We start from the raw sequence: 14,184 nt of genomic DNA, 5'->3' as shown, positions 1-14,184 counted from the left end.
TAGTAGTAGTAGTAGTAGTAGTAGTAGTAGTAGTAGTAGTAGTAGTAAAAATAATATTGTATGTGAAAGTCACATAGTAGTAGTAGTAAAAATAATATTGTGACTATGTGGAAATCCTATAGTATTAGTAGTTGTTGTTCAGTTGTTTTTCAGTCATGTCTTAACTCTTCTTGACCTCATTTGTGGTTGTCTTTGCAAAGATACTGGAGTAGTTTGTCATTTCCTTTTCCAGCTCATTTTATAGATGAAGAAACTGAGGCAAACAGGGTTAAGTGACTTGCCCAGGTTCACACAGTTAGCAAGTATCTAAAGCCAGATTTGAACTCACAAAAAGGAGTCTTCCTGACTCTAGGCCCAGTAGTCTATCCACCTAGCTGCTCTGTATTAGTAACAATTGTTGTTGTTGTAGTAATATTATGAATATGCGAAAGTCCTATAGTAGTAGTAATAATAATAATATTGTGAGTACATGAAAATCCTATGGTGGTAGTAGTAGTAATAATAATATTATCTATTGTTCCAACTAGCTACCCTGTATTAGGAGTCTTGAAGTAATAATAATATTGTGAGTCTATGAAAGTCTAGTAGTAGCAATAGTAGTAATATTGTGAGTATATGAAAGTCCTACAGTAGTAGTAGGTGGCTCAGTGGATAGAGTGCTGGGCTTGGAGTCAGGAAGAGTTATCTTCATTAGTTCAAATCCAGCCTCAGACTCCAGCTGTATGATCCTGAGCAAGTCTGAACCCTATTTACCTCAGTTTCCTCATCTGTAAAATGAACAAAATAGTAGTAGTAGTAGTAGTAGTACTAGTAGTAATATTGTGATTATATGAAAGTCCAATATTGTAATAGTAGGAGGAGTAGTGGAAGGAGTAGGGCTAGAAGTAGAAGTAGTAGAAGTAGGAGGAGGAGGAGGAGGAGGAGGAGGAGGAGGAGAAGGAGTAGTAGTAGTAGTAGCAGTAGCAGTAGTGTAGCAGTAGTAGTAGTAATATTGTGGAGATATGAAAGCCTTATATAGCAGTGGTAATAATAATGATAATAAGAGCTAACATTTATATAGCACTTACTATGTGCCAGACACTGTGCTAAGTGCTTTATAATTATGATCTCATTTTATCCTCATAGCCACCCTGAGAAGGAGATGCTATGGTTATCCCCATTTTACAAATGCAGAAACTGACACAAGCTGTTATAATGAGTTAATATTAGAACATGTTGCCCCTTAGTTAGCTACCCATAAGAGGAGGAACCACCATAGAATCCCAAATTTGTTGGGGGAAAGCCTAGAATCTAAGGAGAAAGTTGTTGTATTTTAAGCAGATGACATTTCTGTTGACATGGGGATTTTGTTGGTTTGGTGTTTTGGGTGTTTTGGTTTGGGGTCTTTTTTTTTTTACCTTGATTGCTTTCATGCACTTTATTTCAATGGGAAATAATGGAATCTCCTCATTCTTCTCAAGAGTCTTGTAAATCTTCTTAAAATTGATCACGTCATCTGGTCCAATTAGCAGCAAACTGAGACCTTCCTTAGCTGCTCGAGCTGTTCGGCCACTCCGGTGGACATATATCTCTGAGGTTCGAGGGACCTTCAAAACAGATCAACATTAGGGACACTTATGGCTGGGATCAGAGGATGCTTACGTGAAGGCTAGAGCTGACCCTTGGAAGGATGGGGTATGCAGATTCTTCTGGTGAAAAATAAACACAGCTGTGGAATGAGTTAGCCTTTCCTAGAATCAGAGATAAGATGGCAAAGTAACAGCTTCTATTTGTGCCATACGTGGCACAAGAGGTACCATAGTGAAGGGGAGAGAGTGCCAGCCTTGGCACAGGAAAGGCCTTGTTTCAAGTCCCACTTCTGATCCATACCCTGGTTCTGTGACCCTGAGTAGGTCACTTACTTAACCTCTCAGTAATGTGGGTCAATAAGTTGCAAAAAAAAAAAAAAAAGTGCTGACCTACATTGGTAGATGGAGTTTCCTCACCTGGGAGGGCCAGCCCCATCCCTATATTGGCATAATGTTTTATGGTTTCTTCTATTAAAGTTCTCCTCTGATGCCTCATTGAGACTCAGAGGTGACCTTGGGTTACTGGAGGGTTATACTAGTACCATTCAAGTTCTAACAGGTCTATAACATGGTGGACAGGCTTTGGGCCAAGGCCCAGTGACAGACTGTGTGCCCATTGTCCGAATATCAGCCTCTGATATAATCATCTGAATTATGGAGACAGGGCAGCTAGGTGGCGAATTGGATAGAGTGCCCGGTCTGGAGTCAGGAAAACCTGACTTCAAATCTGGCCTCAGCCATCTACTAGCTGTGTGATCTCGGGCAAGTCACTTAACCCTGCCTGCCTCAGTTTCCTCATCTGCAAAACAAGCTGGAAATGGCAAATCACTCCAGTATCTTTGGCAAGTAAACCTCGAATGGGGTAGTGAAGAATTGGACATAACTGAACAAGAACAAGAACAATCAGAGAGACTCGTGACCAGGCTGTTCACAGGGTGACGAATTTTTCAGCCACAACTCTGCAAGACCATCTCCTAAGGCGGAAGAGGTGGGGGGAATAGGGAGAAAGAGTCCCCACAATTACAAAATCCCAGATCCCTACAGTCTCTGTAGGACTCAGAAACAGTATCTTCTCTGATCTTCACAGCAACCCTTTGAGGTACGTTAGGGACAGCCACTCCTGTCACCCCCAATTTATAGAGAAGGAAACAGAGGCCCAGAGAATGAGGTAACTTGTCTGAGTGGGAGGGCTGGGACTCAAACTCACATCTTCTTACACTCTTTTTGCACCACAGTTCACTGCGTCAAACCACAATGGATGAATCTAAGTGCATGTGAGGCTCTGTGAGGTTTTTAAAAATCTATTTAAGCTCTTACAGTCCTGGGGCTGACCTCACTTCTACAGTGCCTGGAATTGCAGAGGCACAAAGGCTCTAAGCTGTGGTTTTTATGGTGAAGATGCCCTGCAGATAGATTCCTCAGTATTAGCAAAGTTCAAACTGAAGAAGAAAGAGGAATAAACTAGGAAACGTATGTTCTGTCCCTGGCTCTGGTTACTTACTAACTGTGTGATCTTGGGCAAGTCAAAGGGCTGCAATTTCCTCCTAGAATTGGATAATAAAATTTCTGCAGAAATGATAAATAATCACCCTCTCTACCTCATAGGATTATTGTAAATGTCAGATTAACAACAAACAAGTTAATTAACAATTAACACATTAACAAAGTTGACTAAAGTCCTTCCATTCTTAACAGTCTATCATTGGAAGCAGTGACTGCACCAACACATTCTTCTAACTGGCAGGGACCTTAAAGATCATCTCTTTCATTATTTTAAATATGAAGACTACAGGAGGAAGAGACCTGAATGACAACCTGGTCCAATCTCTTGCCTGGTAAAGGAAATCCTCTGTATGGCACTCCTGACAGGTCATCACCCAGCCTTTCTACTCAACACCTCCAAGGACAGGGGACTCACTAACAGAGGCAGCGCATTCCACTATCAGATAGCTAGAGCTGGTCCCCTGGATCCCTGATCTCACTAGCATGGGGAAATCTTCACTAGTGGTAGTAGCAGTAGGAGTGGGAGTAGGAGTAGGAGTAGTGAAAGTAGTAGTAGTGGTGGTAATGTTAGGAGTAGTGATAGTAGTGGTGGCAGTAATAGTAGTGGTATGACAGCAGTAGCAGAGGTGGTGGTAGTAGTAATAGTAATAGTAGAAGTGGTAGTAGAGGTAGTAGTAGTGGTAATGTCAGTAGTGGTGATAGTAGTGGTGGCAGTAATAGTATAATAGTAGTAGTAGTGGTGGTGGTAGTAATAGTAGAAGTGGTAGTATTAGTAGTGGTAGTACTGGTAATGGTATTAGTAGTGGTGGTGGTGGTGGTAATGTAGTAGTAGTAGTAGTAGCAGTAGTAGTAGCAGTAGCAGTAGCAGTAGTAGTAGCGGTAGTAGAGGTAGTGGTAGTGGTGGTAGTGGTAGTGGTGGTGGTGGTGGTAGTAGTAGTAGTGATGGTAGAGGTAGTGGTGGTGGTGGTGGTGGTGGTGGTGGTGGTAGTAATACAACAACAACAACCAGCATTTATATAGAGCTTTAAGGTTTGCAGAGTACTTTACAAATATCTCATTTTATCCCCACAACAACCCTCCCAGGAAGGCGCTATTAACATCCTCATTTGAGGATACTGAAGTAGACCAAGGCTAAGTGACTTGTCCAGAGTCACAAAGCTACTAAGTGTTTCAGGCTAGATTTGAACTAGAAGGCAACTCCTAGATGTAGAGGGCTTGGATTGAAGCCCCACCTATGCAGTTCACTGTATCAACCTGGGTAAGTCACAACCTCCCTAGGCCTCAGTTTCCTCATCTGTACAATGAGGCATTACACTGCAAGGCCTCTGAGGACCCTTCCAGTCCAACATCTATGATCTACTTCTCTGTAACTTCCATACAGGGATTCTAGTTTGGCCTTTCTGGAATGAAAGAAAACAAATTCTAATTCCTCTTTCACATAACAATAGCCCTTCAAACATAGAAGGTCATTCCCCCTTCCCTATCACGCCATCCCCACCCCCAGCACTGGTCTACTCTTCTGTAAGCTAAACATCCTCCATCCTCAATTCCTTCAACCGTTACTCCCACTGATCACCTACTTCTGGCACACACCAGTTTACCAATGTCCTTCCTAAAATGTGGTCCTTAGAACTGAGCATCCTCCTCCAGATGCGGTCTGGCCGGGGCAAAGCACGGCAACGCTCTCACCTCCCCTGCCTGGACTCTTTGCCTCTCTCTGTTACTGCCACTGATGATGGAGTTAGCTTTTTGGATTGCCACAATGAGACTATGTTTAGTCTAGCCCCATCAAATGACCCTGTTCTTCTCATGAGCAGCTGCTTTTTTTAAACCCCAGTATAGGGCTTCACCCTACACAAGATGGGAGGTTATCTAAAACATATGAGTGATAAGAGGCATCTGAAATCAATGGTTTAGAGCGGAATGGAGCTTTCAAACCTTTGAGGGGGATATTCTCTCCCTAAATAAATGTTATCAGTTATTGAGAAAAGGAAGCCATTTGCAGCTCCTAAGCTGGTTCCGTATCATCTGATGATCCTTTTGAGGTGTGCCTCTTCTCTCACTAGTGTAGGCTAGGAATTGTCAAACCCACAAATGCCCCCACATATGCTCACCTGATAATGAATGACATGCTGAACATCTGGAATATCCAAACCCCGAGCAGCAACGTCTGTTGATAGAAGAACACCACTGTAGGGGAAAGGAGGGTATTCAGTACCACTGAAAAGGAAAAATCCTTCTGCTGAGAACCACCAGTCCCTGGGTTAGTCTACACAGAGAGAACTGTTAAGGTAAGTTCAGGGGTCTTCTTGAAGTAATTTGGTATCTGAGGAAGCAGCAGGATACAGAGGGGAAAAAATACTGGTCTTAAGTATTATAACTCATTTTATATACATATATATATATAATAAGCTATATAACCTGGGCCAAACTATGTAACCCTTTACCTCTCTGGGTCTCATTTTCTCATCTACAAAATGAAGAAGTCAAGGCAGATGGTACCTAAAAGTCCTTCTAACCTTAAGGTTCTTTCTAGCACTAATATTCAGGACAATTCTAGTGTTAAACATTCTACACTCTAAGTTCCTGTTTAGCCTTGACTTCACAAAGAGCACATTGAGTCTAGCCACATCTAACAATTTATGCTCCATGTTCCAAGGTCCCTCCTAACCCTAACAGTCCAAGTTTTATTGTATGAAAGGCAATAAACTATTTGCTATAGAAATGAGCCACCCATTGATCTGACAACACATGCAGAATGACACAGCCCATTCTAAGCCCCTTCTTTGGAACTGAGGGCTTGGAAGCTGACCTCGCTAGCCTGCTCCTGTCCTACCTCATCCCTTATCCTGCCCACAGTTTGAACTCTGCTATTACTGAAGAATCTGCAGGGCATCTTCACCATAACAAACACGTTTCTGGTGCCCATGTGGCTCAATGCAATTCCAGGGGCTGTAGAAATGAGGTCAGCCCCAGGACTGTAAGAGCTCAATTAGACTGAAAAATACTCTCTCCTTTTGCTGGATGAAGTTTCACAATGAGTCAGTCATTGCTCAGCAAGGCTGCAGTGGCTGAAAGGCTACCGAGCCAGGGAGGCGGGGAGGAGGAAGGGGCAGGAGGACAGACATTTCAGAGGGACAAGACCAACCCCACAGACAGAGAAGCTTCAGTTCCCTCCCTCGGGCTCTCCTGGCCTGTTTGTAAGGGGTTCGGGGCCGCCTCCACTGTCGGCTTACTTGTCTCGTTCAGCAAACCGCTCTAGGTTTTTTAATCTTTGCTTCTGGTGCATGTTCGCATGCAAAGGAAGTGGATCTCGGTCCAGAATGGAGAGGAGTGCTGTGAGTCGTTTGATACAGTCAATGCTATTGGCAAAGACCATGGTTCTCCCCGGGTACTGAAGCAGGAAGTAATAGAGATAGAAGTCCTTCTCTTCTTTGTCGCAGTGGATTTTGGTCTCCGTCAGGGTCTCCACTGTGGCCTCTTTCCTTGTTAAGTCTATCACCTTTGGTTTCCCCCTCATCCCAATCTTCTGCATTAGCATGTCCAGCTTGCCTGTCTTGTCTATTTTCTTGGCATTTTTCTTTTGAAACACTCTGGCAGGTGCCTGGTGGACCAAAGTCAGCGTGGCAGAAAATACAAATGTCTGTCTTTGTGGATTATACTGGCTGTCATTCAGCATTTCCACCAACTGGGAGAGTTCAACAAAGTGGCCTCTTTCAACCATTCTATCTGCCTCGTCAATCACAAGGCACCTGTCCAAGCAAAACACGGCTGTTAGTCAAGGACCCAGACCCACGCTCCATTCCTCAGGCCCCCAAAGGCACAGAAGGCTGACACCGCACACAATCTCAAAAAACTACCTTCATGACGCTCTAGCCTCTGCTTGTTGGATGCACAAAATCACAGACTCAGGATCTGAGGTCACCTAAGCAAGAATCCCCTCTGCCATAGCCTTGATATTACAAAGGACAGACTTACACTATAAAACATGGTGTTCATATAATGGTGACCCAGCCTCTGACTTAAATCTGCAGTGAAGGAGAACTCATTATCTCTTGTGGAAGCCTATTTCACTCCAACTCTTAGGAAGTTTCTCCTTATGGGCAGCTAGGTAGTGCAGTGGATAGAGTGCCAGGCCTGGAGTCACGAAGAAGATTCATCTTCCTGAGTTCAAATCCAGCCTCAGACACTTACTAACTGTATGGCCCCAGGCAAGTCACTTAACTTCTATCTGTCTCGGGTTCCTTATCTGTAAAATGATAATAATAGCTCCTACCTCCCAGGGTTGTTGTGAGGATCAAATGAGATAATATTTGTAAAGCCTTTAGCACAGTACCTGGCACATAGAAGGCACTTAATAAATCCTTTCTTTTTACTTCCTTTGGGCCAAGCAGAATAACAATCTCTGTCCCATGGGGCAGTTCTTAAGATACTTGGCTAAGTACCACAGCCCCATTTCAACTTCTTTTCTCTAGGTTAAACATACTCAGTTCCATCAACCAGTTTTTAAACCGCATTGTCTCCAGTCCCTTATCATCCTGGACATTCTCCTACTTAGAAGTTAACATATCATACTCCAATTACCGTCTGCCCACAGTAGGGTACCAATGGGATGGATGCTCATCTCCTTCATCACAGACAGTGTGTCTACCGATGCAGCCCAAGATGATGTAAGCAGTTTTGGCTGTATTACACTGCTAACTCATGCTGAGTTTGCAGACCACTAGGACCCCCAGGTCTTTTTCAAATTAATCTAATCACTCTCTCTCCTATACTGTATTCCTAGAATTGATTCTTTGAACCAATTTCTTTTTTTAATCTAAAACTCTGAGGCTAGCAAACATTGTACACATTGATAATGTCAGGGGAGCTCCAGTGAAGCCCTCTGGGACAAAAATGAGGCCTGCCATCCAGGCCATGTTACTAAATTGCTGGGAAAAAACCAGGGTAACTGGATAACCAGGTCACCTAATTAGGAACAGGCTGGATAGAGGGGAAGAAGGCTAGAGTTCACAAAGGCTCTTACCTGAGCTGCTTGAGATTTGAGAGGTGATGATGCTGCTCTTTAATTAGCTCCCACAGACGCCCAGGTGTGGCAATCACAATTTCTGGCTGGCGAGTCAGCATCCTTTGCTGTTTCTGAGGAGCCATCCCACCAACCAAGAGAGCAGTTTTGATGCCTGGAACACAAGATATAAGGATCTCAAGCATAATGGGGCTTCTAATTTGCTAGAATAATCAGCAAGAGAGGGGCAGTGACATATAGCAGGGAGAGTTGGCTTCAAAGCCAGGAAAACCTAGGTTCGAGTCTTGCCTTTGACCCATACCAGCTGAGCAACCCTGGGCAGTCACTCCCAGAATCCTAGGCAACTCTCTAAGATGTTTAAGTTGCTAAGAAGGTACCAACCTGCATTGATAGGGGGAATTTCCTCACTTAGGGTTTACTTACTTTTTCCTAATTACCCCTATGTAAATGCTGGGCATCTACTACACACCCAGAAGGTGCAGCTCTCCAAGTCCACAAAGAGTGCAGCAAATACCCTGTGACCCTGCTTAAAAGGATTTTGACCAGGCTAAAGATTTTGAGAATGTGTTAATATCTTAAGGATAGTATGAAAAGGGAGACAGAGGAGTCTGGTGACCAGTAAGACCATTTTCAAGTCAGGAGGGCTGCATGGAAAAGGTGACATTAGGGCTAGGCAGAGAAGGATCACTGAATTTCAGCTTTGGGAGGGATCTGTCTTGGTGGTCATCTAAAGAACTCCCTATACAACTCACCCTGCAAGTGGCTGGTCATCTAACCTTTGCTTTTAGACCTTCACTATTAGGGAACCTATCATCTCATATCTCATGGACAGCTTTCATTTTTAGGAAGGTTTTCCTAACATCAAACATAGCTGAGCCTTTCTGCGATATTTTTTTTGGCCAGTTCTTTTCTGTGAAGCCAAAGGCAGCCATGTGGCACAGTAGAGAGGGTGCCAGGCCTCTAGAGTTCAAATCCAGCCTCAGACACTTACTGACTATGTGACTTTGGGCAAGTCATTTAACCTGTTTGCCTCAGTTTCCCCAACTGTAAAATGAAAATAATAACAGCACCTACTTGTAGGGTTGTTGTGAGGATCAAATGAAATAACTGTAAAAGTACTTAGCACAGGGGCCAGTAGGTGGCACAGTGAATAAGCACTGCCCTGGAGTCAGGAGGACCTGGGTTCAAATGAGGCCTCAGACACTAGCTAAGTGACCCTGGGCAAATCACTTCACACCCATTGCCCCCCCACTCCCTACCCCAAAAAGTACTTAGCAGAGTGCCTGGCACACAGCACATGTTGTATCTACATGCTCTCTGCCCTCCCCCTAAAAACAAATCTAATCCCTTTCCCACATGACAGACTTCCAAGTATTTAAAAACAGCTAGCATGTCCCCGAGCCTTCCCTTCCCCAAACTAAATTGGTCCCTCGACCAATTTTTATATGATATTGGCTTTAGGCATCCCACCATTCTGGGTGCCCTCTTCTGTAACTGACCACAATGCTGTAGGGAAGGTCTAGTCAGGACAGATTAGCCCAAGATCACATTAGCTTTCCTGGCAGCCACATCACACGGCTGACTCTCACTGACCTTAAGAATTCATTCAAACCAAATTATTTTACTCAGGAAAAAATAATAACAAAGTTCATTTGGAAGAGCAAAAAGTCAGGAACTTCAAAGAAACCAGGAAAAAAGATGTAAATGAAGTACATTCAGCAGTATTCGACCTTAAACTATACTACAAGGGAGAACATTGTTGAAGCGTAAAAAAGAATAATTTCGATTATTTTAAATTAAAATTTTCTTGTCTAAATAAAACCTATGTAGCCAAGAATAGAAGGAATGTAGAAAATTGGGGAAAACTTTCATAGACAATCTCTAAGACAGGATATGACTGGGTTGGAATATTACTGTGATGTAGGAAAAGATGAGCTGGTTGATTTAGAAAAAACATGGAAAGACTTGGACTTACGAAGGAAGCTGCTATCTACCTTCAGGGAGAAGAGATGACAGGTAGAAATAAGCACAGTACAGTTTTACATATATGTGTATGTTTACAGATATCTGTGTGTATATACATATGTACATATGTGTGTATACATACAAACACACACATACATACACACACCCTTAATTGTAGCTTTCTTTAGGGGGAGGGAGGAAGGAAGGGAAAAAATAAAGGAAAAAGTGCACAGCAAAGAACAAAAGAAAACCAACAAGGAAGCAAAGAAAAGCTGGGCAGCTTTGAAAACAGTGTGTAGTATTCATTATATATATAGGTTTTCTTTAAATGGAAATTTATTGTTTTATACTGAATCCTCTCTTATGATCTTCTGTGTACATGGCAGTAATTTTTTTCTTTTCTCATTTTGTATTTAAGTTTAAAATTTTAAAATTTTCAAAAAAAAAATTCATGCAAATCCTTAGATAGTTTTCAAACGAATTGTTATCTAGCCATGTGTTCCCATTTCTAGTTTGTCAAGCTGTTTTTTAAATCCTGGGCTCTGACATCCAGGCTGCCGATCATCCCTCCTAGCTCTGTGTCATCTGTATGTTTTACTAGGATGCTATCTTTGCCTTTATCCAAGTCATTGCTATAAATGGTAAACAGCACAGGCCCAGGCACAGATCCTCGGGGCCCTCCTCTGCAGGCTGCCTTCCAAATGAACAGCGGACCATTAGTGACTGTCATTTGAGTGTAGGCATTCAGATGGTTCAGAATCTACCTCATTCACTATCTCTTACCTACCCCACATCTCTTAGCTGGGAAGAGGGATATGGGGAAAGCTCTAGAGGTTATCCAACTGAAGGGAAGGCCATGAGCAAAAGCTAAGAGGCAAGAAAATATGAGGTATGTTCAAGGAATAACCACTTTATACAACTGGAATGCTGGCTGGCCTATAAAAGAGTAAAATGATATTTATATCATTTTTCTAATATTTCTTAGAATCAGAAGGAACCTCAGAGGTCATCTACTGAAATTTCACTTAACAGATAAGAAAATGGATACCCACAGAGATGAAACTTCAAGGTCACACAGCAACTGAATGGCAGAGGAGAGACCAACAGACAACACCCCAAATCCTCTTCTAGAATGTCTTTCATAACATCACTCAATTTAGCATTTACCCAGTGCCTCATGAGTACAGAATACTATGAAAAGTCCTGAGAAAGACACAGAGCTCAGATAAGACACAGTATCCACTCTAATGGCATTCTGGGTTTCATGGGGGGGGGGGATGAGACACAAACACAGGTGATTTCTGTACACAACGTTACATGATGAACACAATGGAGAGGTACAAAACATAAGGCAGAGGTAAGATCCAAGGGTTGGTACCAACCAAGGGGACTAAAGGTGGCTTCCAGGAACTTAAGACAGTCAATCAATCGATGAATAAGTATTTACTAAGTGCCTCCTATGAGTCAGGCACTAAGGATACAAATACGATGACTAAAGCAATCCTTGCCAACAGGCAGCTTGCATTCTAATATTCTAAGGTCAGGGCAAAAGATACGGATTTAGAGGGAGTAAATGAAGCTATGTATGGAAGTGAATGAAAGTGCTGAGAGATTAACATTTATCAATAATAGCTAACATTGAGATATCATTTTACACCTATCAGATTGATTAAAATGATTGAAGGGGAAAGCAAAAAATGTTGGGGGGGATGTGGAAAAATTAGGACACTAATTCACTATGGGTGGAACTGTGAACTGATCCAGCCATTTTGGAGAACAATCTGGAATTATGCCCAAAGAGTCATTAAACTGCCATACTCCTTGGCCAGGCAATACCACTACTAGGTCTATTTCCCCAGATGATTAGGGAAAAAGAAAAAGAACCTGTATGTTCTAAAACAGTTATAGCAGCTCTCTTTGTGGTGGCAAAGAACTGGAAATTGTGGGGATGCCCATCAATTGGGGAATGGCTGAACGAGCTGTGGTATACGATCATGATGCTGTGCTGTAAGAAATGATGAGCTCGATGATCTTAGGAAAGGATGGATAGACTTGCATGAAATAAGGAAGAGCAAAATAAACAGAACCAAGACAACATTAGTAATACCAATACTGTTTTAAGAAAAACTGAGCAGCTAAGTCATTTTGACCATTTGTAAATGCCCAAATTAATATAATACCCAAGTTAATGACCTATGGAAGAAGATACTATCTGTACACAGAGAAAGAACTGATAAACAGAAATATGTATAGAATGGTTTTACATATATATACATATTTGTGTCTAATGGTAGCCATGGGTGGGAGGGTAGGGAGGAAAGTTACATAATAACTTTATTATATATTTAAAAGGAATAGCAAGTTGTCCATAATAGATATGCAATTTTATGAGCAATCATCTTTTTTTCTATTCTACTATGTTACAGAAATGCTTGTTTAATTTCTTAAGTTCAGAACAAAGTAATAATAAAAAATAAAAATAATAGCTGACATTAATAGAACACTTTAGGGTTTGCAAACATTACATATAGAGAGAAAGAAGAGTCAAGAACAGAAATCAGAGAATATCCACTTTAAAGAATATTGGGATATGGAACAAGAGAGACAAAAAGGGGAAGGGAGAGGGAGAGGAAAAGAGACCAAGAGAAAGGAGGGGAGAGAAAGCAAAAAGAGGGAGGGGAGGAGAAAGGAAGACAGAAAAGGAAGGGAGGGAAAAAAGAGGAAGGCAGAGGGAAAGCAAAAAGGGAAGGGAGACAGGAAGGAGATGAAAAAAGGGAGAGAGGGAAGGAGAGGAAACAGGGAGAGAGAAGTGATGGGGAGAATTAGAAAGAAAGAAGGGAAAGAAAAAAGAGGGAGAGTAAGAGGAGACAGGGAGAGACAGAGATAGATAAGGTTAATCCTATTTAACCAATCTTATTTACCACCATTTCCCCAAAACAGAGCCTCCACTGTAATTATTAGTGAAAGTGAAAGCTAGAGCCAAATCTGTGAAGGGTGTTGAATACCAGGGTAAGCAATTTGGATGCTACTGATGAGGCAAACTATATCCACAGTAAGCACTTAACATGTCAGCTTTCAAATGCCTACACTGAACAAGAATGTGCAGCCTTCCTGGGGCCAGAGTTGCCAGCAAGCCTAGGAGCTGCTAAAAGACCAAGGAGTTGGAAGGCAGGGCCCTTGACACTGACAAGGGACTTGATCCAATAAGAACCCTGAAGCAGCCCAACAAAGCAACCTGAGGACAGTCCACATGGCGGATGTGTGGGATTCTAGGTAACAGAAAGGGGAGGGGGATGGGACAGGCCTGATCTTGGGACAAACAAAACCTCAGTCCCTCTCTTCACACTCACACCCAAACACTGCATGAGTTCCGAAACAAGTGGCATGAATCTAAGAACCACCAGTGATAAGAAAAAAATAAAAACCCACTGGGAAATGAAGTAGTTGATATTTTTTCATGTCTTTCAAGAGATTCTGCCTTGAGAAGAAGACAGAATGGTGAAAAAGTCCCCTTTGGTTCACGGACCTAGAGTTAGTTCTCCTGGCATGCAGGTCTAAACACGAGACTCCCCCTATTGTCTTCAGGATAAACTCCACTCATTCATTTTTAAAGCCCTGCACAAACTGTCCCCAAACAAGATCCAGCCTCGATGGGCTTTCCCCCACTCTGAAATCCAGTTAAACTGCCCTACTCTCTGTTCAGCACACAATACACTCTGCTTCCATTTCTAAGCCTTTGCATTCACCATCCCCCTCCCTGGAATGCCGGCTACCTCACAGAAGTCCTCGCTTTTAAGACACAGGTCAAATACCATCATTTACATGAAACCTTTCTTCATCCCCTCACCAGCTAAAGCTCTCTCTCTCTCCCAAACTACCTTATATTTAACCACTTTGTATATATTTTTATTTATTAACTTTATGGTGAATATATTTGTATATGCACTTGTTATCTCACCTATTAAAATGTAAGCTGAAGCTAAGGATTGTTTCATTTTTTTGTGCCTGGATCCCCAGAACCTAGGATGGTACTTGTAAATCCTTAACAAATAAGAGTACCGGGCCTGGAATCATGAAGACCTGAATTCAAATCCAGCCTCACATATTTACTAGCTGTGTAAC

At 42.3% G+C, this 14,184-nt stretch overlaps 1 protein-coding gene across 1 annotated transcript in view; it reads right to left on the bottom strand.

Moving 5' to 3' along the window:
* DDX24 (DEAD-box helicase 24) overlaps nucleotides 1-14,184 on the bottom strand; it is a 40,858-nt gene that overhangs the window by 9,260 nt on the left and 17,414 nt on the right. Inside the window, exons 4-7 of the mRNA XM_027870179.1 lie at nucleotides 8,098-8,251; nucleotides 6,308-6,823; nucleotides 5,186-5,261; nucleotides 1,398-1,586 (exon numbers count right to left, since the gene is read on the bottom strand). Of these exons, the coding sequence (XP_027725980.1) occupies nucleotides 1,398-1,586; nucleotides 5,186-5,261; nucleotides 6,308-6,823; nucleotides 8,098-8,251 (935 nt within the window). The remainder of the gene's footprint in view (nucleotides 1-1,397; nucleotides 1,587-5,185; nucleotides 5,262-6,307; nucleotides 6,824-8,097; nucleotides 8,252-14,184) is intronic.

Source organism: Vombatus ursinus, unplaced genomic scaffold (genome assembly GCF_900497805.2).
Source record: "Vombatus ursinus unplaced genomic scaffold, bare-nosed wombat genome assembly UNPS02014794.1, whole genome shotgun sequence".
Taxonomy (NCBI): domain Eukaryota; kingdom Metazoa; phylum Chordata; class Mammalia; order Diprotodontia; family Vombatidae; genus Vombatus; species Vombatus ursinus.
The sequence above is the reverse complement of the archived record's forward strand: the minus strand, read 5'-3'. Positions and strand labels throughout refer to the sequence as shown.